Raw genomic sequence first — 24,888 nt, 5'->3', positions numbered from 1 at the left:
GGTTCGGTTCCCGTATATGACTCAAAGACCAAAAAATGTAGCTGGTGGTAGGCAAATAGCACGTGCGAACCTATTTCAGCGATGAGACAGAGACGTGTACGTACAGTTAGCTGCAAGACGAGCGGATGCGATCTCCTGATGACGGAAATTTGTGTAGGCTCTGGCGCCCGCCGACTGTTGGCAGAAGTGTAGCTGAATGCCTATAACACGGCAGTTAAATAGTTTCTGTTTGTCTTTGAAATGGCTGATTTTTTATGTGAAGTGATTTTGTGTGGAGTAAAGGGAAGAAGTATTGTGTTCGCCATGCAATCATTTCTTTATTTATTTGAGTATTTGAGAACAACAACTGTGGTGTCACCGCCAGACACCACACTTGCTAGGTGGTAGCTTTTAAATCGGCCGCGGTCCATTAGTATACGTCGGACCCGCGTGTCGCCACTTTCAGTGATAGCAGACCGAGCGCCACCACACGGCAGGTCTAGAGAGACGTCCTGGCACTCGCCCCAGTTTTACAGCCGACTTTGCCAGAGATGGATGACTGGCAATTACGCTCTCATTTGCCGAGACGATAGTTAGCATAGCCTTCAGCTAAGTCATTGGCTACGACCTAGCAAGGCGCCATTACCAGTCTATCTGAAAATGGAGATTATATCTGTACAAGAGCGATGTACACCGATTATGGATTAAAGTTAATTATTACAAGATTTTCGTACTTCATTGCAATTCTCAAGACATTGTCCTGTTCCAGACCTCACGACGGTCTGCGTGTATTTAGACGCGTGCATTTCGGCCTCCTGTAGCGACACGGTGTTGGCTCTTGAGTCAACACTACAACAACGTTTTATCTTTCTTTGATGAAACAAGACACACAAATGCCGCAATATTTTCTGCATCAACAACACAAAATCGGTGACCATTTCATTATCCTTCACAGCAACTTATTTGGAAAATTATTATAACCACTTTCCCTTACTAGAAAACGCACTCGTTCGCAGTCATGTGCAGGTGAGAAAACAAAGGTTAACTCAAAAGAGGAAGGATGGGATCGGGTTTTTGAAACCATCTGTAAGGTGGTTGGCTGACAAAAAATAAAGGCGGAGGTTCTGAAATAAAATAAATACAAATAATTGAATAAAAATATTGAACAAAAGAGTTTTGCTAAATATTTAAAAATAAAACTTTGTAGTACCTGGATGTACTCGAAACCACGAATCATTAGTTTACAAGCAATATATTGAAACCCCTACACTACAACATTGCTTAAGTCATAATTACTAAGTTTAATACTATAGACTGTAGAGTATATAGTATTAAACTGAGTTAATCGGATAAGCAGGTTTACATAATCCATTTGTGTTAGAAAAATGACACTCGGAAACAGATAATTCAATGGGTTAGCGATGTAGTACGTAAACATGACAGCAAACATTCAAATTAGATTTTCGTCTTATGCAAAACGTCTCGCTTGAAAACTTTGAGGCTGCGTGCGACAGTGCTTCACGTTCTAAGAATATTGGATTGTACACTAATATTACGTTCCCCTCCCTGTTTCTCCTTGGCGAGACTACCACTTCGCTTTGCCAATCAATAACAAGTTTAGTTTTGTTAGATTAGGTAAGTGCATTTTGTAAGGAAAAGCGTTTACATGTAGTGGTGCTTTGTGCATTGTTATGCATGTGTGTGAGTTCCTAAGGGACCAAACTGCTGAGGACATCGGTCACTACACTTACACACTATTTACACTAACCTAAACTAACTCATGCTAAGAACACAACACACACTCATGCCCGAGGGAGGACTCGAAACTCCGACGGTAATGGCCGCGCAATCCGTGACATGGCGCCTCTAACCGTGCGGCCACTCTGCCCAGCTGCATTGTTATGAGTTAGTATTCTTTTCAGTAATAAGCATAAAGCTCCTTAGTATGTAATTCTCTCTATAGTTATCAGTTACGAGGTCGCTGAAAGAAAATTTGTGATTTTTTGTACCATTATGTGTTTATTTTGCTAATTAAGCGCATAACAAAAAATACAGAAATCGTAGTGCATGGGTACATCCGTAGGTCCGTATTAACTATCTGACGGTGTACTGGTTGACACAGTTCAATTAGTCCTGTATACACTGGTTGACGTATTATGATCAATTTTTCTTTTTCTGCGTAAGAAAACGAGATATGAGCACCGGACACCGGTTAGGTCATAAAGTAATTCCCATACCTAACACTACTTATTTTCTTATGAGCTGCCACAGTCAGATATAACAGCGGGCTATTCAACTTTCCCTCTTCGCTGTATGATGGCCACAGTAATTTATTTCACATGGTTAGCAAGTGATTCCTTAGAAACAGACATACAACACAATGTTACATGCTTCATACAGTGTCGTATACTCATATTTTTTTTAAATAGTCTATAATAAAAGGAAAAAAGCAAGAGTTGAAGAGTTATGAACGTACCCAATGAAGATACACTCCTGGAAATTGAAATAAGAACACCGTGAATTCATTGTCCCAGGAAGGGGAAACTTTATTGACACATTCCTGGGGTCAGATACATCACATGATCACACTGACAGAACCACAGGCACATAGACACAGGCAACAGAGCATGCACAATGTCGGCACTAGTACAGTGTATATCCACCTTTCGCAGCAATGCAGGCTGCTATTCTCCCATGGAGACGATCGTAGAGATGCTGGATGTAGTCCTGTGGAACGGCTTGCCATGCCATTTCCACCTGGCGCCTCAGTTGGACCAGCGTTCGTGCTGGACGTGCAGACCGCGTGAGACGACGCTTCATCCAGTCCCAAACATGCTCAATGGGGGACAGATCCGGAGATCTTGCTGGCCAGGGTAGTTGACTTACACCTTCTAGAGCACGTTGGGTGGCACGGGATACATGCGGACGTGCATTGTCCTGTTGGAACAGCAAGTTCCCTTGCCGGTCTAGGAATGGTAGAACGATGGGTTCGATGACGGTTTGGATGTACCGTGCACTATTCAGTGTCCCCTCGACGATCACCAGTGGTGTACGGCCAGTGTAGGAGATCGCTCCCCACACCATGATGCCGGGTGTTGGCCCTGTGTGCCTCGGTCGTATGCAGTCCTGATTGTGGCGCTCACCTGCACGGCGCCAAACACGCATACGACCATCATTGGCACCAAGGCAGAAGCGACTCTCATCGCTGAAGACGACACGTCTCCATTCGTCCCTCCATTCACGCCTGTCGCGACACCACTGGAGGCGGCTGCACGATGTTGGGGCGTGAGCGGAAGACGGCCTAACGTTGTGCGGGACCGTAGCCCAGCTTCATGGAGACGGTTGCGAATGGTCCTCGCCGATACCCCAGGAGCAACAGTATCCCTAATTTGCTGGTAAGTGGCGGTGCGGTCCCCTACGGCACTGCGTAGGATCCTATGGTCTTGGCGTGCATCCGTGCGTCGCTGCGGTCCGGTCCCAGGTCGACGGGCACGTGCACCTTCCGCCGACCACTGGCGACAACATCGATGTACTGTGGAGACCTCACGCCCCACGTGTTGAGCAATTCGGCGGTACGTCCACCCGGCCTCCCGCATGCCCACTATACGCCCTCGCTCAAAGTCCGTCAACTGCACATACGGTTCACGTCCACGCTGTCGCGGCATGCTACCAGTGTTAAAGACTGCGATGGAGCTCCGTATGCCACGGCAAACTGGCTGACACTGACGGCGGCGGTGCACAAATGCTGCGCAGCTAGCGCCATTCGACGGCCAACACCGCGGTTCCTGGTGTGTCCGCTGTGCCGTGCGTGTGATCATTGCTTGTACAGCCCTCTCGCAGTGTCCGGAGCAAGTATGGTGGGTCTGACATACCGGTGTCAATGTGTTCTTTTTTCCATTTCCAGGAGTGTATATAGGCGCTCTGAAACGGCTTGCAACAGTATGTTGAAGGAAGAGCCAGAGCTATGTAGTGTAAGTTCTTCCCAGAATTTCAACCGATTATTTGATTCATTCGGGTGCTAGAAGAGTAATGATTAAGTCTCCAGATATTCTTTTAGTTTTACGATTGTCGTTATACGGGTATTGCGATTTAAAACTTCGATATTCTTGCGAAGCTTATTAAATTTCATTGTTTTAAAAATTTTGACTTCAGATTTACAAAATGATTTACTACGTTAAATGTCGTAAGCCTACTTACTCGATAGTCTCACGAATGAAGAAAAGCACACTACATTCCACACACTTGCGGAGCAGTATTTAGGGACAGGGTATTGCATCATGTTATAGAGTGATGTGGCAATAGTTGAGCTCTTGCCAAAAAAATATAGGTAATAATTAGGCACCATATCTGCAGGTCTTTGAACTCCTGTTTATTATAGATTGAACAGTGTCAAAGCAACCCGAGGAAAGACAGAGTTATGTGAATATACCAGGATTTTCATATTTATTTACAACGGCAGTAACGTTATTCAAGTGGTTGACGAGTGCAAAACGTTGCTCTCGTTCGAGTTTGATAAGCCAAGAATCACATTTGAACAGGACAGACGGACGCTGTATATTGGCCCACAGAGTCACATTGTAAAACAAAAGTATGCGATTACAGACAACGGAAATCTCCTGGTACGCACAAATGTAACATGATCTGGCCTACTAATTTACAAACAGTTGATGTTATTTGATGGTTCAAATGGCTCTGAGCACTATGGGACTTAACTTCTGTGGTCATCAGTCCCCTAGAACTTAGAACTACTTAAACCTAACTAACCTAAGTACATCACACACATCCATGCCCGAGGCAGGATTCGAACCTGCGACCGTAGCAGTCACGCGGTTCCGGACCGAGCGCCTTAACCGCGAGACCACCGCGGCCGGCAATGTTATTTGAAATACGTTATGTGTTGTACGTTAGTTTATGAAAATGTCACATAGCTGAAATCACTTGATAGTCAGCAAGTACATAACGATGAAAATAGTATAGGCAGGTTGGTAACTGAAATTGTCTTGTAATAATGCTTAATGATTAAATGCAATTAAACGTAAAAAAACTGTTGAATGAATTACTGTAATGTAAGACTTATTGTCATTTAAGACAGTAAACTGTACCCGTTCCGCCACATCGATTCTGCTGCTAATGGAAAGATGCCTTGTTTGCGATCCACTGTGTCCCACAACCAAACGGTCCAATGACTACTTGATTAGAACTAAAATGGGTGAATTACATTTACGAAGTATCCATAAATGCCATTACGAGCTTGATGGGCATATTTAGTTCTTACAATCATCAGCTTCTTGTCTCTTCTAGAATTAACCCACGAAGTAATCAGTTGACTTGCTCTGCATCAAATGCTTGCTTCTTCCCCAAATTCAACTATAAAAACGCACAGTATGAACCAACTGGAATGGCTGACAGTTGTATTCTCAGCACAGAATGTATTCCATGAATGAAACTGTCTATATCGGTTAATGTACGTCTTCATTCATAACATCTCCATACTTGAAATTAAGGTTAAAGGGACATACGGTCCAGAAGGAACAGTGATAGATTATCAGGTCACAGAAGATGAAAAGGTATATCCATAATTTTTGGAAACATTTTCACATAGGTGCGCATGAGGCACGCATCCTGGCTTGGCCTCCACACAGTCCACCCAGTAACTTCAGGCGCCCGTTACCTGTGGTGTCACTGTTCAAGCAAGATAAACTGTTCAAGAAGTTTGCCAACATCTCCATGAGTCTCTTAATACGGCCGCCAGTGTAATGGAGTCACAGGTAAAAATGTATATTGCCACGCGGGATTAGCCGAGCAGTCTCAGGCACTGCAGTCATGGACTGTGCGGCTGATCCCGGCGGAGGTTCGAGTCCTCCCTCGGGCATGGGTGTGTGTGTTAAGTATTGTGTTTGCTTAGGGACTGATGACCTTAGCAGTTAAGACCCATAAGATGTCACACACATTTTTGTAAACATGTATTCTGAGTGACGATCAGTAGAGCACGCTATGCTCCTAATTCTGAAGGAGACAATACGGTTCTGTTCTCTGTTTAGCCTGTCAACATTTCTCCGACATTTACTTCAAGCCTGGGCTGTGCAAGCAGTGTCACTTTACGACAGAAAGGATTGTCAGCAATAGTATTTGCCCCGTGGAATGGCGTATAACGCACCAGCATCACTAAATCTCTAAATTGTTTGTGTGAGGAACAAATAATTATTTTAATACATATGAACTTTTGGTATGACACTCTTTTAATCGGGATAAACAGAAAAAATTATTTTTCATAGTTTAACATAGATTCCCAACCCTATACAGTTAGTAATAAATATTTCTACTTGCGAAATTTTAATACCTTTAACAATACGTCTAAGATTTACAACGAAGAAGAAGAAACGTATGCGCTACATAACTGATACTTGAATGATTCACATCCTAAGTATTATCGATGGCATGCACACATCATGTTTTGCAACAAAAAATCACAAGAGCAAATATTCAGTAGCATCCGTATGGAGTAAGTAATCTATTAGGTCTACAACTTTGCTTCCGCCGTTTTTTTCTCGAAGTTCGGGGTTTTATTGTGAAAAACTTCCTAAAAAATTATGATTCCTAGTATTCCCCATCGCTGGCCACTACATTCTCCCATGTTTCGGATAGCATACGAATCCTGTGGCGGAAGAACTGGGAGTCTTTTGTGGAGATCCATGAATCGATTCAATTTTGCACTTGTTCATATGATCGGAATAGCTGGTCTGCCAGACTGTATGCCACTTATCGAAAAAGGTAGTAGTCAGAGAGAGCAACGTATGGAGAATACAGCGGGAGATATAGGACTTCCCAACGTTTGCATCCATATTTTGACTGGTTTTGCGACATGGGGTCGAGCACTGACCTGCTGCAAAATTACCTTTATGTGTCTATAGCTGTATTGTGGCCGTTTGTGTTTCTGTGCTGGGCTCGAACGCATCAATTCCTTTCAATAGTGACGTCCTGTGACTGTCTTCGTCTTTTTCAGAAGCTACGAAAACGTTCTAACTTCCACAGTCATGCCGGTCTTCGACGTCAAAATCACCGTTCTTAAGGCTTCGAAAACATTCTCTGCGCGTTCTTCCACTAACAGTTCCCTCACCACTGGTCTCACCCAGCACTTTAAGAGTCACAGCCGCAGATTTCTTCATGTAAAATGCAGAAAATTAAAACTTCCCGCACATGTCGAGAAATTGCTAAGTAAGTTGACGTACTTATTCGAGGATAACCTTATGATGCAATCACATATCGACTAATATTTTTATGGTATTATCTTTACAAATGCCTAAGCTTATTGTATTACACCTACGACCATCCAACCGAACGGCGCTTGCCGCTACTGCCGTCTATTGCAATACGGCGGAAGCGAACTTGCAGATTTAATACATAGGAGTGAGAGGAATTATTTTACGCTGTAACGCCACGGTCTAAATTTCAGCAAAAAATTAATTGTGTTGTTGTTGTGGTCGTCAGTCCTGAGACTGGTTTGATGCAGCTCTCCATGCTACTCTATCGTGTGCAAGCTTCTTCATCTCCCAGTACCTACTGCAGCCTACACCCTTCTGAATCTGCTTAGTGTATTCATCTCTTGGTCTCCCTCTACGATTTTTACCCTCACGCTGCACTCAAATACCAAATTGGTGATCCCTCGATGTCTCAGATCATGTCCTACCAACCGATCCCTTCTTCTAGTCAAGTTGTGCCACAAGCCCCTCTTCTCCCCAATTCTATTCAATACCTCCTCATTACTTATGTGATTTACCCATCTAATCTTCAGCATTCTTCTGTAGCACCACATTTCGAAAGCTTCTATTCTCTTCTTGTCTAAGCTATTTATCGTCCACGTTTCACTTCCATACATGGCTACACTCCATACAAATACTTTCAGAAACGACATCATGACATTTAAATCTATACTCGACGTTAACAAATTTCTCTTCTTCAGAAACGTTTTCCTTGCCATTGCCAGTCTACATTTTATATCATCTCTACTTTGAACATCATCAGATGTGTCTCATTTCCTAATCTAATTCCGTCAGTATCACCCGACTTAATTCGACTACATTCCATTATCCACATTTTGCTTTTGTTGGTGTTCATCTTATACCCTCCTTTCAAGAAAAGTAATTAGAACTGCTAAATAAACGACAAGGACTGCATTATTCGGCACGGGCTGGAAACTGCGTTTTTGGCGACATGTCGGACTGTATAAACAGGTAGGCAAGCGGGCTGTGTAGTGAAAGTAGCCGACTGTAGCAGATAACAGCATAGCACAGCCACAGCCGAGGGGAGAAGATGACACCGCATATGACGAAAAATAAGAGGAAGACAGTTGGAAAAATCACTGCGGAACTGAATGTCGCACTAGCGAGCCCTGTCAGCTCTATAAGCAGGAAACTGCACGGTGAACTGGTGTTCTAAAACCACTCATCAATGGTGCATATGACCATAAAGGGAAAACATGATGCCAAAACGATATATCCTGGACTATGTAGCAATGGAGTAATGTCATTTAGTTGGATGAGTTTAGTTGCACACATCTGGCCGAATGTACATTCCAAGACTGAAACGTGGCGGGAGTTCAGTGAACGATTTGGGCAGCCATGTCGTGGTATTCCATGTGCACAGTGGTTACTCTCGAAGTTCGCATTACAGACGATGATTAAGTGACCATTTTGGCCGATCAGGTCCATCCTTCGGCACGAAATTTGTACTTAATGCACACACCTGCCGTTATTCAGGACTGGTTTTTTGAGTACGGGGGTCAATTATCACCTCTTCTCTGGCCACCACCGTCAGCACATCTAAATATTATTGAGCCTTTATGGTCTACTTTGGAAAGAAGGGTGCTTGATCATTATCGACCTCCATCATCTTACCTAAACGTGCAACTATTTCGCAAGAAGAATGCCATGATATTCCCATACCAGAAATGTATTTGTTCACTCCGAGGGAATCTGGAGCCATATTGAATGCAAACTGCTTTCCTGCTCCGTATTAGGCATTGTAATATGTTGCGTTTTTAGTGTATCCATGTTACTATTATTCACCTGCAGGTGCCTTGTGTTCTCCCCTGTAGATGTTTTTTGTTCTGTGTTGACAGCACCCGAGGTGGAGATTGTGGACGAGCGCGGCCGACCACTGAGCGATAAGTACTACGAGCCCAACAGCACCATCCAGCTGTCGTGCGTGGCGCGACGCCGGCAGCCGGTCACCTGGAGGCACGGTGACGTCACTCTCAACTACGGCACGCCTAGAGGTGGCATTAGGTGAGTAGTAGTAGTAGTAGTAGTAGTAGTAGTAGTAGTAGCTTTATTCATCCGTAGATCTCTATTTACAAGGATATAGAACTTGTCACAGTATTTACAAATTTAGATCAATTTAAAATAAGCTAATTCGTATACACATATATTTACAGACTTCTGGTTAGAGACAATCATTAGATTTACTCCTGGTATACAATACTTTTTTTTTACAAATAATGTAATGCCGCATTATTCACTCATATCTCACTATCAGTCACTGCACACACAATACACACATTGTTTCATAGCACTTCACTCACTACACACACACACACACACACACACACACACACACACACACACACACACACACAATGGTGATCTGTGGCCCATTTTCTGTACCGCAACTTCCCATTTGCTATCCTGAAAAACTGAGTCAGCGTCCCTCTATAAAGACTGAGATGTTGAGCTCAGAAAGAGGAAGAGCTGCTAGTATTGTGCTATGCATAGCTTGGGGGTAAGTATTTCTAGAAAGGAAAAACAGAAGGAAAAAAACATAAAGTGATGGTGTTATGTGGAATGTTGGATATTTTATAATCATTATTATTATTATTTATTTGTATAACATTCTTTATCAAAACCCTACTGTGTTTTAGCTAAGTAATCCTCCAATGTATAAAATGTATTGCATAACAGGTACTTCTTAGCTGCCTTTTTAAATGAGTGTATTTTGGCAATTTCTTTAATTTCTTTTAGTAATTTATTGTACAGTTTTATTCCTTGGTGAAAAATGCTGTTTTGAGTTTTATGTTTATTTTTTCTTGGTAAATGTAAGTTGAGTCTATCTCTTGTTGCATGGTCATGGACAGAGCTGTTTGTGCAGTAATTACCAATGTTATTTTTGATGTGTACAAGTGATTGGTAAATGTATTCAGATGGAGCAGTTAAAATCCCCAGTGTTGTGAACAAATCTTGGCACAGAAACTGGGCAGTCTGTAGCAACACAATACAAGCAACATGTCTACTTAGTACTTATGTTCCTACGTCCCTCAGTGAGAACATGAATACGTATCTGTCACTATGTGAGGCAAAAGAGTCCGTAGCTGCACTATACAATTTAAGGTTTATACAATACTGATACGAGTCGCAAAATCGCTTTATTTTAAGTCGTACGCATTTTAAAGTACAGTGATCACAAAATATCGTATTAAATTTATCGTTAAAATTTTAAGGGTAAGCTAAATTTATATATTTAATACTGTACTAAATTTATCCTAAAATCTGTTATGTTACCGATGAAAACCGTTTGTATACATTGTTGGTTTCACCCTTCTGGTGTTTGTGACAATTTTTTCATCCACTTGTGTCGTTCAGGTTTTCAAAGTATACTTCACGGAGCATACTTCCTTGTAAATACTACAAGCTGCTGGTATGAACACTACACTTCACAGATGTGCACGGTAGACCGCAAAATAGCTTCACAGTGAAGCTCGTCACTGCAGTAAAGTCGACCAACAACAAGCTAGGCGCACAAAATGCTTGAACTCGTTAACATTTCAGTTACACGCAAACATCCTTCTGCATGAAACATTTGAATTAATTTCAAGAATTAAAGACAAAAGAGCATATACGAACAATAATGTGGTAAGTTTATTATATTCGTAAAGTTGCTACGGTCAATAGCATATTTTACACAAACAAAGTTCTGAAATAATGAAAACTTTTAGTACATTCAAACTTACCCTTAAAAGAGGTCGGGATGTTTAGGTGCTTGACTGTAAACATCAAGTACTTCAGTTACATCCGATCTTTTTCTTATTTCCACTGTATTCGTATTCTCAACTTACTTTCGTGTCGAAGGTGAGGTATTTTTAATCTATTTGTTCTAGTAAAGTGATACCCAACAGCTCGTAAATGTTTGAAAATTCACCGACAACCAGTTTCTATCCACAGATGGTATAAAATCAATGGGGACAAATAATATAATATCCAGCTACGAAATATGGATTGTAAATGAATTAACTCAATTGATTTCATGTCGGTTAGTATATTGTTGTTAATAATTTATGTCCCCTTGGTACGGTCTGTGGACATAAACTGGTTGTGTAATAAATTTTTATCAGCAGCTCTTGACGGTGAACCGTTACTTTTTTCTAACGTAATACGAGTTGCAACTACTGAATCATGTAGTTTATTAAGGCTGACACAACATTTATGGTTTTTGAAACGTGCATAAGCAATTGTGCCTATCTGGTTAATAAAAACGTCAAAAGTAATGGAAGAGGATGAGGAACATGACAATTTGTATCGATAACATCAATATGTTAACGTTAATATCAGCATCATTATTCAAAGTAGCTTTTAATCTGAATTATCGCCTGTTTATGAGTTTTCTTTGTACACTTAGGTTATTCTATTTAACTAAAATGGATATGCAACAGATTAAACCTTAATTTGTGTCTGAAATCAGTACTGCACAAAATTAGTAACAAAAGTTTCAAAGATTTTGTCAATGCCTCTTAGTGAATGTTAATGTTTTCTGCAGTAGACTGAGACATTAAGGATATGTTTTTAGAGCATCTACCACCTAGTGGTTGTAATATAAATTCAATTTCTCACATTTCATTTGAGAAATATTGAGGAATATTCAGTAAGTTACATGTTGATCTAAAAAATAAAATACAGTGAGTCAATAGCGGCGTCACCTCATTGGTACCTTTTAAAACACACTTTAAATCTTGAACAGTTAAAAATATGCAACTTCCTCCTCTCATTATTGCGGTTCGTTCAGAAAATTTACACAGAACCTGTTGTCACCAACCACTTTCTTGTCACAAAAGGAAAACCTGCCGACATAAGCAGTACCTCTGAGTTGGAGAAAAGTACTCGTGATGGCAGGTGCTTTCAATGTGCGACTGCCCAATTGTGGGTGGAATGTATCCCATCACTCCCATTCAGTTCTAACAATCCATTGCCTTATTTCTTTAGAGTTTAGTTCTCGTTCTCTCACTAACTCCTCTTCGCAAATCCTAAGACTGGTCAGTGACACCTACCAATTAGACAGTAATCTGCAATCTATACCTTGAAAAAAACATAATTTATCCTCGTCGTAAGTGCTGACATTGGACAAACCACTCAGAAAGATTTTCACTTTGTAAAATTTTTAAAGTGAATGTGGCAGATCCGTAGGAGACCTGTATTTTGATACTCGGTGGGAATTAGAAACTATAATTCTTGAACAAGGAACTTCCTTTGCTAAACTCATTAACTGATTTTCCCAAATACACTTGTTTTAAAGTAGTTCGCAGATCTCCGTTTTTTTTTTTTGCATCAAATCTGAATAATGTGTGATTTTCCTTTATTATGAATACTCAGAGTGACTTAGGTAAAACTTGAACCCCAAATATTGTGGAAATGGGAAGTGCAATTGATTCATTGTTTTCTAACAGTGGATTGGTAGTCAGGGACTCGTATTGTTAGAAAATAAACAGGTTGTAATAACACTTATATAGTGTATTTCTTATGAAAACATGTACTTTTTAATGACAGATTTCCTACTGACCTTAACAAATGAGAAGTAGGGTAAATTCGAATGTTAGTGGTGTCTGCTGCAGGACTGTAGTGCGAGTCGTTTACGAGATATCGTATTTTGAAAAAGTTTCCACACCACATTTGTTTGTAGCATTCAACCTATGTAGATGCCATATACGGTGTTGTTATGTTTGCTTACAGTGTACTTGTGTGTTCCTTGAATGCATAGTGACTTGCTAGTTAGTTACTGTGTGGCAGAGCAAGCAGTGGGTCGTAAGTAGACGACAGGATGTGCCAACGCAGAAAAAGCCGATATGCTCATGGTATATGGAAAGTGTAGGAAGAATAGTGTGGTGTCACCGCTAGACACCACACTTGCTAGGTGGTAACTTAAATCGGCCGCGGTCCTGTAGTACATGTCGGACCCGCGTGTCGCCACTGTGGGATCGCAAACCTAGCGCCACCACAAGGCAGGTCTCGAGAGACTGAGGAGACCTCGTCCCCAGTTGTACGGACAACATAGCTAGCGATTGGACGTGCTAAGCCTTGCTCTCATTTGCCGAGAGATAGACAGTAGAATAGCCCTCTGCTAAGTTAAATGGCGACCACCTAGCAAGGCGCCATTTGTATCAGTGCCAATAGCTTACGAGTATGCAGGAGAGATGTATTCCAACAAGAGAATAAAGTTATTAAGTCTTTAGTGCATTTATAAGTCTCATGTTCCAGACTTCACGCCCGTCTGCGTTAGCCTTGCGTGCCCTATCGGCTACAGCATTGTGTCTGGGCTGTATGGTCTAGACACAACAAATAGAGTTAATTCTTTTACGGTGTACGTGGGAAGATAACCCCAACAGACGTTACCCATCTCAGAAATTATTTATCAAGCTCTTCAACCAATTATATGAAAGTGGTAGTGTAGCACCTGGACAACGTAACAGAAGGAAACAAGTGACGACAGAAACTAATGTTCTTGCAGCCATTGCAGTTGGTCGACACGTTAGCTCCCTCGCAATGGCACAAGTAAGTGCCTTGTGTCACACAAGTACCCTATACATTCCCCATCGACATAGGTTCCATACTTATCACATGTCTCTCCATTAAGAGCTACATGGAAACTTCTGCACATGGATACTAAGGCACGATACTCCATATGCCGATGAAGCTACATTTACCAATCGTGGCCGGGTCAAGTGCCGAAACATGCGCCATTGGTCTGGTGAAAATCGTGTTCAAGTATCGCAGCACCGTAACATACAATCTTCCACTGACGCTAGAAGACGTTCCTCTGCAGACCAGGAGGAACCTGTGGTACCATCATGATGGCTGTCCAGCCGACAGCGCACGATGAACTAAAACATGTCTTCTTTAATTGTTTCCAAATCGAAGGACTGGACGTAGAGGACCTGTGTCCTGGCCGGTCTGTTCCCCGGATTTGAAGCTCAAAAACATTTTTCTGTGGGGAAAGATGAAAGCCGCTGCCCACAAGGACGTACTAACAACACCCGATGATAGGCAACAACGTTTTACTCCAGTCTGTCCGGACAACTCCGCTGAAACGCTAGCATGTGTGCAACAGCCGCTCCGTACCCGACTGGAAGTCTGTATTGGCACTGCCGGTGATAATATTGAACACAACCTGTGATGGTCTGTTGCCTTATTACTAGTCAAAATCCATACACTTAGTGTATGCACATGTGTTGTTCTTTAGCGTATGCTACACAGCTATTGTACAAGTATCGTTGTCGAAACTTTTCAAAATATATCTCGTAAACGACTCGCAATACACTCCAGCAACAAACACCTCTGACAATCTAATTTAACCTGCATCTAGTTTGTTAATGTCAGACATTGTTCCATTTGAAAATATATATGTTAGCACAAAAAATACACTTTCTAAATATTTTTACAATGTGTTGATTGGCTAACAATACGAATCCCTGACTACCAACCCATTCTGTGAAAACCGCACGTCAAGAGCAATTTCCACCTCCGTCTTTAGGTTGATGTGCGGTTTTCACAGTATGGATAGGTACACCACAATGAATTTGGCGTCTGAAGTCGTACTGTTAGCCAATCAACACACTGTAAAAAATATTTTGAAAGTGTATTTTTTGTGCAGAACCACATAAACAGAGATTCTACTCTGTAGATAGTTTGTTTCCAACATCTATATGTTACAAATCTAGACTTTAATAATAAAATGGAAAGGTACTGTTAATCAGTACTCAGGGAGAAGTTGTGATCTAAGTGACAATAGATTTATGCATCCTTAACGTCACAAGACAACAAAATGACTAAAGAAACGTCACATAAACATTTTTCATTTGACAAACGATTTCACTAACATGGGGTCTATTGTGGGCAAAGTGATCATCTGGAGATCGACACACAATACTAACCAGAACACTAATCGCTTTATCTGACTTCATACATGTGAATCTGGGTTATGGCACAAAAGCTACACTACCATCAAGCAACTATATTCTACCATTCCAAAACGAAAAATATGGTTCGAAGGAACAGAATGCTGGGAAACATATACAGGAGCCCTACGCCGTAGCATCGAAAACCTTACCCTCCTACTGGTCAGGACGGCACACCACAATGAATTTGGCGACTGAAGTCATGGACGGACTTAATCTGTTATTAATGGTCCGCGCCCGAAAAATTCAAGTACGCGGTCTTGCTTTTGATTAATTCGGAACGCAGGTACTTTTCCATGAGCCTCTGAAACCCCAGTGGATTCCAGTGTGCACGTGGATCCGTTTGCTGGTCTGCCAAACCAATTCGACTCCGTGCCATGACTGTGCATGAAGGAATATGTCACATGTTTAGATGGCCGACTCAAGACAAATAAGTACACCCACGAATCACTTGTTGTGTGCGTGATGCTAGAAGCAGTATCTCTGATTGTTCATAAGATGACTGGCACAGGCTGTAAGTGGCACATTAGAATAGAACACAAATCTCACCATTTAGGTAGAGACCTGCAGCTCTTTACTAGTCAAGCGCCAGTCCCAAATTGTTCTTCTCTTTCTGTCCGTTTCTTCCCCAAATGGCTCTGAGCGCTATGGAACATCAGAGGTCATCAGTACCCTAGAACTTATAACTACTTAAACCTCACTAACCTAAGGACATCACACACATCCATGTCCAAGGCAATATTCGAACCTGTGTCCATAGCAGTCGCGCGGTTCTGCACTGAAGCGCCTAGAACCGCTCGACCACTACGGTCGGCGCTTCCTCCTCAGCTCAGTAGCAAAGCAGATTTACACCGTAGACTTCTCCCACTTAAGAAAAAGCCGATCACGAGCTGGAGCACGGCGTTCTAAGCTCGGAGAGCGCCCCTTGTTCTGCATACACCGATTTCACCAATCATAGACTTTAAAGTTAATTGGGAGAAAAGAAAAGAAGATTCAGCTTCGTGGCCTCTTTCCCACGTGGTTACAATGTATTTTTTGCTAACAACATGACCAGGATGAAACTACAACCCTCCATAAAAAAGCTTGTTATCTCCCTTGTTGCGTCCATTTCAGAGTTTCCAAAGAATGGCCATAAACTAGCTAAAAGCCTCGTGCTTTGGCGAATATGTTTTGTAACAGAGTCTGGACGTCTGGGCGCCAGTAGCCCTGTCACACGGAAATTCGCAGAACGCTCACAGTTGTTTTGTTGGCTTCCTCCCTAACAAGTGCCTATCCTCTGCTTTATTGCCGGTCTACAATGCGCTGGCCTTTGTAGCAGCGACTTTTTGCAGCTAGTCAGTCTACCTGGATGTGGCTGCGTCCTGACCAGCGACAACCAACATGCCTGCACAATAAGACCGCGGAACTCGGCTGTCCGGAAATGTTCCACCAGGTTCCGCAGAAAAAACGCGCTTTCCTTGGCCCACCATCGCTGTGCACATTTACTGCAGTCGTTTAAGTCGCCACTCTATTGCTTTGAATGCAAGTAAAGCTTATTGTTATTCCTCCCCTGGAGCACATAAGCAAGAGCATTAACTACCGCCCATCATTTCATCATGATGTATGATGTCAAAATCGCAATAAAGATCATATTCGCTAAGAACGTGAAGCGGCATAACACCAAATTAGAAGTGAGAGTCCCCTGCAATCTCTTAAGAGTATGAGGCACATTCTTGTAATGTTGGAGTACATTGTTAAAGAAGTGCTGCTTGATTCAGCCACGTAAATGGTATCCAAGCCAGATCCAGCCACGGCCTGTCAAACACACTAGAAGTGCTGGCCACGTGCAAGCCCTCTCATGGCCCATCTCGGCTTTCCCGGAAGTACATGGAGCATCACAGCATTTCATTTGGTATTGTAGTGTGACATATCTCGTTTGGTACAGCTCTCTTCAGTTCAGCTGAACCATGGTGTCTGCATTGTCCACCCTTCGCTGTTTCTTCGTGGTATGGAGGACGTTCTTAGTTCCAGTGACTGTTTAAAACAGACTAGCACCCAATCGTCCGAAGCCTTTAAAGATGAATGGGAACAGAAACCATGAGAATTCTGTCTCTATTATACAGTGGCATAATCTATTGGTATTGCAGATTTGCTATGATGTGGTATTCTAGTACCACACAGAAAGAATATAAAGATCTTGTTGACAATGAAGGCGAGAAGTATTACAATGATCGTCTGACGGGATTCATTGAACTGTACATGGGGTAGTACTTTGTACATTGTAGGCATGGAGAGTGTGAAAAATTACTGGCACCAATGGTAAAATTTCTGAGGTCGCATGCATTATTCCACTGTCATTTGCGACACTACTAGATCTGAACGAAGAAGATGGAGGCTTTATATATTACCGAAAGGTACATTGGTTAAGTCAAGAGCGTGCCTGGAAAGATTTTTCCATTTAAAATCCTCTATCTTCGAGTTAATGAAGGAAAATGGAATGCAGGAACGAAAGTAATAACGCGAGGGGAGGATTGTAGACCTCATATTACACTGAGGAGCCAAAGAAACTGCTACATCTGCCTAATATTGTGTAGGGCCCACGCGAGCAAGCAGGAGTGCGGCAACACGAATTTGGCGTGGACTCTACTAATGTCTGAAACAGTACTGGAGGAAATTAACATCCTGCAGAGCTATCCATAAATCCGTAAGAGTACTAGGGGGTGGAGATCTCTTCTGAACAGCACGCTGCAAGGCATCCGAAATATGCTCAATAATGTTAATGTCCTGGGAGCTTTGTGGCCGGCGGAAATGTTTAAACTCAGAAGAGAGTACCTGGAGCCATTCTGTAGCAATTCTGGACGTTTGGGGTGTAGCATTTTCTTGCTGGAAGTGCCCAAGTCCGTCGCAATGCACAATGGACATGAATGGATGCAGGTCATCTGACAGGATGCTTACTTATGCGTCACCTGTGAGAATCTTATCTAGACATATAACTCCAACTGAACACGCCCCGCACCGTTAGAGAGCCAGCACCAGCTTGAACAGTCCCCTGCTAACAATAAGATTACATGGATTAATGAGGTTGCCTCCATACTCGTACATGTTCATCCACTCGATACACTTATGAAACGAGTCTTGTCCGACCAGGCAACATGTTTCCAGTCATCAACAGTCCAATGTCGGTGTTGAAGGGCACTGGCGAGGCGTAAAGCTTTGCGTCGTGCAGTCATCAAGGATGCACGAGAGGACTTCTGGCTCCGAAAGCCCATATCAATGATGCTTCGTTGAATGGTTCGTACGCTGAAACTTGTTGATGGCCAGCATTAAAATCTGCAGCATTTTGCGCAAGGGCAGCACTTCTGTCACGTTGAACGTTTCTCTTCAGTCGTCGTTAGTTCCGTTCTTGCATGATTTTTTCCGGCTGCAGCGATGTCGAAGAAATAATGTTTCGCCGGATTCTTGATATTCACGTACAATCCCCACGTACAAAGCCCCACCTCATCGCTACCTCGGAGATACTTCGGCCTTTCGCTCGGGCGCCGACTCGAACACCACGTTCAAACTCACTTAAATACAGATAACCTGCCGTTGCAGCAGCAGCAACCGATATAACAACTGCGCCGGCAAGGGTGGCCGAGCAGTTGTAGGCGCTACAGTCTGGAAGCGCGCCCTCTACGGTCGCAGGTTCGAATCCTGCCTCGGAAATGGATGTGTGTGATGTCCTTAGGTTAGTTAGGTTTAAGTAGTTCTGGGGACTGATGACCTCAGAAGTTAAGTCCCATAGTGCTCAGAGCCATTTGAACCAATTTTTTATAACAACTCCCCCAGTCACTTGTTGTCCTATGTAGACGTTGCCGACCACAGCACCGTATTCTACCTTTTTACGTATCCCTTTATGTCAATACGCGTGCTTATACCAGTTTTTTGGGCGCTTAAGTGTATAAGTGGATTCGGCCGCATGTTGACCACTGCAAGACACTGGAAGGTCAGATCTGATATGGATTTATTTAACCGAAAAACAAATCGCACTGTAGAACGGACAGATTCTGACAAACCCAGTCCAGTTCCCTAAGCTCACTAGTGTTAAAGGAAAACGGAGATTTGAAGAATTCATTGTGGCCTTGAAGAATTACATGTATAGTCCTGAAATACACTCCTGGAAATTGAAATAAGAACACCGTGAATTCATTGTCCCAGGAAGGGGAAACTTTATTGACACATTTCTGGGGTCAGATACATCACATGATCACACTGACAGAACCACAGGCACATAGACACAGGCAACAGAGCATGCACAATGTCGGCACTAGTACAGTGTATATCCACCTTTCGCAGCAATGCAGGCTGCTATTCTCCCATGGAGACGATCGTAGAGGTGCTGGATGTAGTCCTGTGGAACGGCTTGCCATGCCATTTCCACCTGGCGCCTCAGTTGGACCAGCGTTCGTGCTGGACGTGCAGACCGCGTGAGACGACGCTTCATCCAGTCCCAAACATGCTCAATGGGGGACAGATCCGGAGATCTTGCTGGCCAGGGTAGTTGACTTACACCTTCTAGAGCACGTTGGGTGGCACGGGATACATGCGGACGTGCATTGTCCTGTTGGAACAGCAAGTTCCCTTTCCGGTCTAGGAATGGTAGAACGATGGGTTCGATGACGGTTTGGATGTACCGTGCACTATTCAGTGTCCCCTCGACGATCACCAGTGGTGTACGGCCAGTGTAGGAGATCGCTCCCCACACCATGATGCCGGGTGTTGGCCCTGTGTGCCTCGGTCGTATGCAGTCCTGATTGTGGCGCTCACCTGCACGGCGCCAAACACGCATACGACCATCATTGGCACCAAGGCAGAAGCGACTCTCATCGCTGAAGACGACACGTCTCCATTCGTCCCTCCATTCACGCCTGTCGCGACACCACTGGAGGCGGGCTGCACGATGTTGGGGCGTGAGCGGAAGACGGCCTAACGGTGTGCGGGACCGTAGCCCAGCTTCATGGAGACGGTTGCGAATGGTCCTCGCCGATACCCCAGGAGCAACAGTGTCTCTAATTTGCTGGGAAGTTGCGGTGCGGTCCCCTACGGCACTGCGTAGGATCCTACGGTCTTGGCGTGCATCCGTGCGTCGCTGCGGTCCGGTCCCAGGTCGACGGGCACGTGCACCTTCCGCCGACCACTGGCGACAACATCGATGTACTGTGGAGACCTCACGCCCCACGTGTTGAGCAATTCGGCGGTACGTCCACCCGGCCTCCCGCATGCCCACTATACGCCCTCGCTCAAAGTCCGTCAACTGTACATACGGTTCACGTCCACGCTGTCGCGGCATGCTACCAGTGTTAAAGACTGCGATGCAGCTCCGTATGCCACGGCAAACTGGCTGACACTGACGGCGGCGGTGCACAAATGCTGCGCAGCTAGCGCCATTCGACGGCCAACACCGCGGTTCCTGGTGTGTCCGCTGTGCCGTGCGTGTGATCATTGCTTGTACAGCCCTCTCGCAGTGTACGGAGCAAGTATGGTGGGTCTGACACACCGGTGTCAATGTGTTCTTTTTTCCATTTCCAGGAGTGTATTTTAAGGACACTGACAATCTTGTATCCGTTTTCGACCTACTTTCGAGACCGTTTACCGTTTCAGTTGAAAGCGCCCCTGAGCATTTGCAGTTGTAACTACGTGATCTGCAATGTAATTCCGGTTTTACAGAGAAATCTTTTACGTTGAAACTGTCCAGGGCTCCTACGTTGTTTTCCTCAAAGCTTCCACATCTCCGTAACGAGACAGCGAGACTGTTTTTGACGAACATACGAGTGTCGATTACGAAACTTTTTGTAACCGCGACCGGAACGGTCGCGGGTTTGCCGTGAAGGAAAGCCCGGCGGAACCCACGGAGCGGCTCGCGAACAACAACACAGACGGGAGAGGACGGACACAAACAGCGAATGACAACCGAGCGAGACCTTAAGAACAACAACAAGCAAGAAACAACGGAGTCACAAGAAAACCTAACGAATCAACCACGTCTACTCGTACACGGAATAAAGTAACGAAAATACGCAGTAAGAGGCGAGATGTCGACAGACCCACGCAAAGATCAGACTGATTGGCGGAGCGAGAGGCAGGCAAATACATGATAGGGGACGCCGCTATTGGACGTTGGGACCACGTGTTCCACCGTGGTGCTCTCACATTAAACGTGGGCCAGGTGGCGAGCGCCTCCACGGCTTACGGCGAGACGGTGCAGAGACCTCTAGGGGTCTTCGACGTCCATGCCTTCTAGCGCGGATTCAAAAGCCGGGACGCGCGGTACCAGAAAACTGTGAACAATATTTAGACGGACATACGAGTGTAAAACAAAATAAGTCAATTATGTGGCAATGTGAGTATATAGACTAAAGCGGCGAGCGAAAACTTGTAGAAGGCCTTGAATCGAACCTGGATCTCGTGCTTACTAGGTAGGTGCGCCCCTCACTAAGGCACCTGGACACAGCGGTTCACAGAAGTACACGGATCAGCCTGGCACACCTTCCCTCCTCAATCCAGATTCTCACCTCCGCCCCCAGTCTACTTTAACCTACCCCTTACAAACGAATAAAACTGCCTCTCTATGTTCTGAGATAGCACCTCAGCATCGCACATATGTGGGGGATCCGGTCTCATACCCACGTGCAGGTAGGAATGACAATTCCAGAGACTTTTCTGGTCTCATACAGATATAATTTTATGTATGTCTGCATCTGGGTTTTTAGCTGGATCCCCTATTTACGTTCGGTGCTGAGGTTCTTTCCCAGAACATGGAGATCCTCGGCAATTCTGTTTGTGTGTAAGGGGGAATTCAAAGTAGTCCAGGGCTGCAGTGAGAATACTGATCGAGCAAGGAGGCGTGCCAGGGTAATCTGACTAGTTGTATAAACCGCTCTGTCAAGGTGGCTTGACGCCTAGTGCATCTGCGTAGTAATCAGGAGACTTCGGTTCCATTCCTGGGCTTGGAACAAATTTTCGCTCACCACTGCAGTCTGTATACATAAAATCATATCTGCATGAGACCAATTAAGTCTCTGAAATTGTGCCGTTTAAAATTATTTTATGTCTTCAGTGCCAAAAATTATTAAATACTACTGAAAATTTTTTTCGTTTGTGAAGCATAATGTCCAGAAATACGAATTATGCAACCAGGTGGAAGTACCTTGCCATTTAATCCTGGGACCGATGACCTCGCACTTTGGTCCCCCCCCCCCCCAACCCTCCCTTTTAAACCAACCAATCTAAATACTGCAAGATCGCAGTTTGCTTCTCTTCCCCTTCCCCTTACTCACCTAGGTGTGGCAGTAGGGGAAGTGTGCAGATAGGCTGAGTGCTATGCCAAATGAACCAGGACGTGGCTCGAAAGCTGAATTCTTGGCTGGCCCTGATGTAATCATATTGTATCAACACCAATTAATGAGCAATGGTGATATTCGTAGGGAAAGCAAATGGCCGGCTTCGGCTTTTAGAGTACTCTGGAAATATTTTATGTACATTTAAATGAGACATCAGACTGAATGCCAGTCAAAAGAACTCCTGAGTGCCTAACTAAAATGGTATTCACGTAGATTTCTCATTGGTAGGTCTGATTAGTACGACAGATTTATGGAAATTCATCTGGTACTTTAATAAGAATCCTTGGACAGAAAAAATTGTATATTCAAGAAACTCTTTACACAAAGAACCGGGAGTGATTTTAGACTGGTCCTACTGTTTCCAACGAATAATTCCCATAACTGTCCTCAGGACAAGTTAAGAAAGACCAGGGCTCGAAAAAAGGCACTCAGGAATTCATACTTTCCACACTTCACCTACGAATGAAGCAGGTGGTCAGGACTATTGTTATAGCGCGAAGTACCTTCAAACATGTAACTTACAGAGTTTGCGGCTTAAGGGGTATGTGGATAGTGGAGATGGAGAATTAAACTGGTAGTAAAAATGGATAGGAATTACTTATGTAAGAAAATTAAACACCTATAGCCGTCCTGACGATGTTATTTGTTGTACAGTTATCAGTTTCGTCACCATCTACAGACCTTAGTTGATGATAAATCAGTGACTAGACAACTAGCTTACGCAGGCTCTCTGTAACTGTGATGTCGTCTCTGCAACGATAAACTGCTCTACGACCTGTAACAGACCTCCAGTCAACAGTATGGACATATAGAAGTTACTTTAGCCTGAGTAATATTACGGACACGTCAGAAGAAGTGCAGTACTGGATGCAAGTAAAGAAGTTACAGCGTACGTAAGACATTATTGAAAGTCGCAGCATTATAGTACAAACAGAATGGTACCAGTGGTGTTCCTGAAGTTTATCAGCATTCAGAAAAAGGCGTACCGAATATTTCACAACAACACTACAACACACCTTACTTTTAACTCTGTTAAGAGTAAATAGGAAAGCGAAAACGCCCAGCGATGGGGTAGCAGAAACCCCCTAAATTACAGTCCGAAGCGAGGCCAATGCAGCGCTCTCTGCAGATGGAATCCAATACAGCGTGAAAGAATAAAAGCAAATCCACAGTACGACACTGCGTGCAGTCCTCCGTAGCGATAAAGAAGGCAGAAATAGACCACGGCGGGCTGCTCTACGACCCGTAATATAAAATGGTGATGGAATCTAAACGACACATGCAGATGCGCCGTTCCCGATACGCCAGCGAAATGTTCTCTGGCGTGACTTCACCCAGGCTCATATGTAGCGTTATGATGCCCCACGTTCGTTAAGAACTAGCCCTATAGCGGAATATGGAGGACAAGTACCGCCTCTCCAGAACTTGCTCCCAACCGAAATGTGTCCCATTTCGAGTAGAATGGTTGACCCTAGTCCGCAGGTAGACAAACTGCATAATAACACCCGATAAAGTAACTTAACGATGTCATTTTTCATGTCGGAGACGTAACTGTGCTAAATTAGACTGCTCTTTCCACTGCCATCACTGTACCTTTATTACTTTTTATATTTTGAGATGTTTCGCAATATTTTTCTCTTTCTTTGGCATTATTTAAAGTTAAAAACTAATTAAAGGCATAAACATTTAGCCGGCCGGAGTGGCCGAGTGGTCCTAGTCGCTACAGTATGGAACCGCGCGACCGCTACGGTCGCAGGTTCGAATCCTGCCTCGTGCATGGATGTGTGTGATGTCCTTAGGTTAGTTAGGTATAAGTAGTTCTAAGTTCTAGGGGACTGATGACCTCAGAAATTAAGTTCCATAGTGCTCAGACCCGTTTGAACCACAAACTTTTTTTAATTTAAGACATCCGGTTTCAACAGCCTTTGCTATCGTCTTCAATTCTTAATCACCTTTTTGTTCCATGACATGTTCATTCTAAGCTGAATGTCACACACAAGATGTCAAGTGCGTGAGTTTCAGCGTTAAATGAACGTGCTGAGAAGCCCCACTAAACCCACAGGACAGGACAGGAAGTCAGGTTGTGGAAAGGGGCCAAAATAAGTGGCTGTCAGTTACACTCGGACATACAGCCTTTTCTTTGATAAAACATTACAAAAGCCAAGAAAAATAAAAAAACAGAGCTTTAGTTTTGGAATTTATTTAGCAGCTGAATGCACCACACAATCTCATGCTTTAAGGGGAAGACCACTTTCATTTAAAAACGGCTGAAAGCGAATAACTTAAAGCTCAACCAAAATCAGAAATTTAAAACGCAAAGCCTTACCTTAAAAAGAG

General features: G+C 43.6%; 1 protein-coding gene across 1 annotated transcript in view; it reads left to right on the top strand.

The window, feature by feature from the left end:
- Positions 1-24,888, top strand: part of LOC126252175 (uncharacterized) — a 436,577-nt gene that overhangs the window by 243,942 nt on the left and 167,747 nt on the right. The window contains exon 2 of the mRNA XM_049953045.1: positions 9,098-9,263. Within this exon, the coding sequence (XP_049809002.1) occupies positions 9,098-9,263 (166 nt within the window). The remainder of the gene's footprint in view (positions 1-9,097; positions 9,264-24,888) is intronic.

This window comes from Schistocerca nitens, chromosome 4 (genome assembly GCF_023898315.1).
Source record: "Schistocerca nitens isolate TAMUIC-IGC-003100 chromosome 4, iqSchNite1.1, whole genome shotgun sequence".
Taxonomy (NCBI): domain Eukaryota; kingdom Metazoa; phylum Arthropoda; class Insecta; order Orthoptera; family Acrididae; genus Schistocerca; species Schistocerca nitens.
Note: the sequence above shows the minus strand (reverse complement) of the source record. Positions and strands in the feature narration are given on the sequence as shown.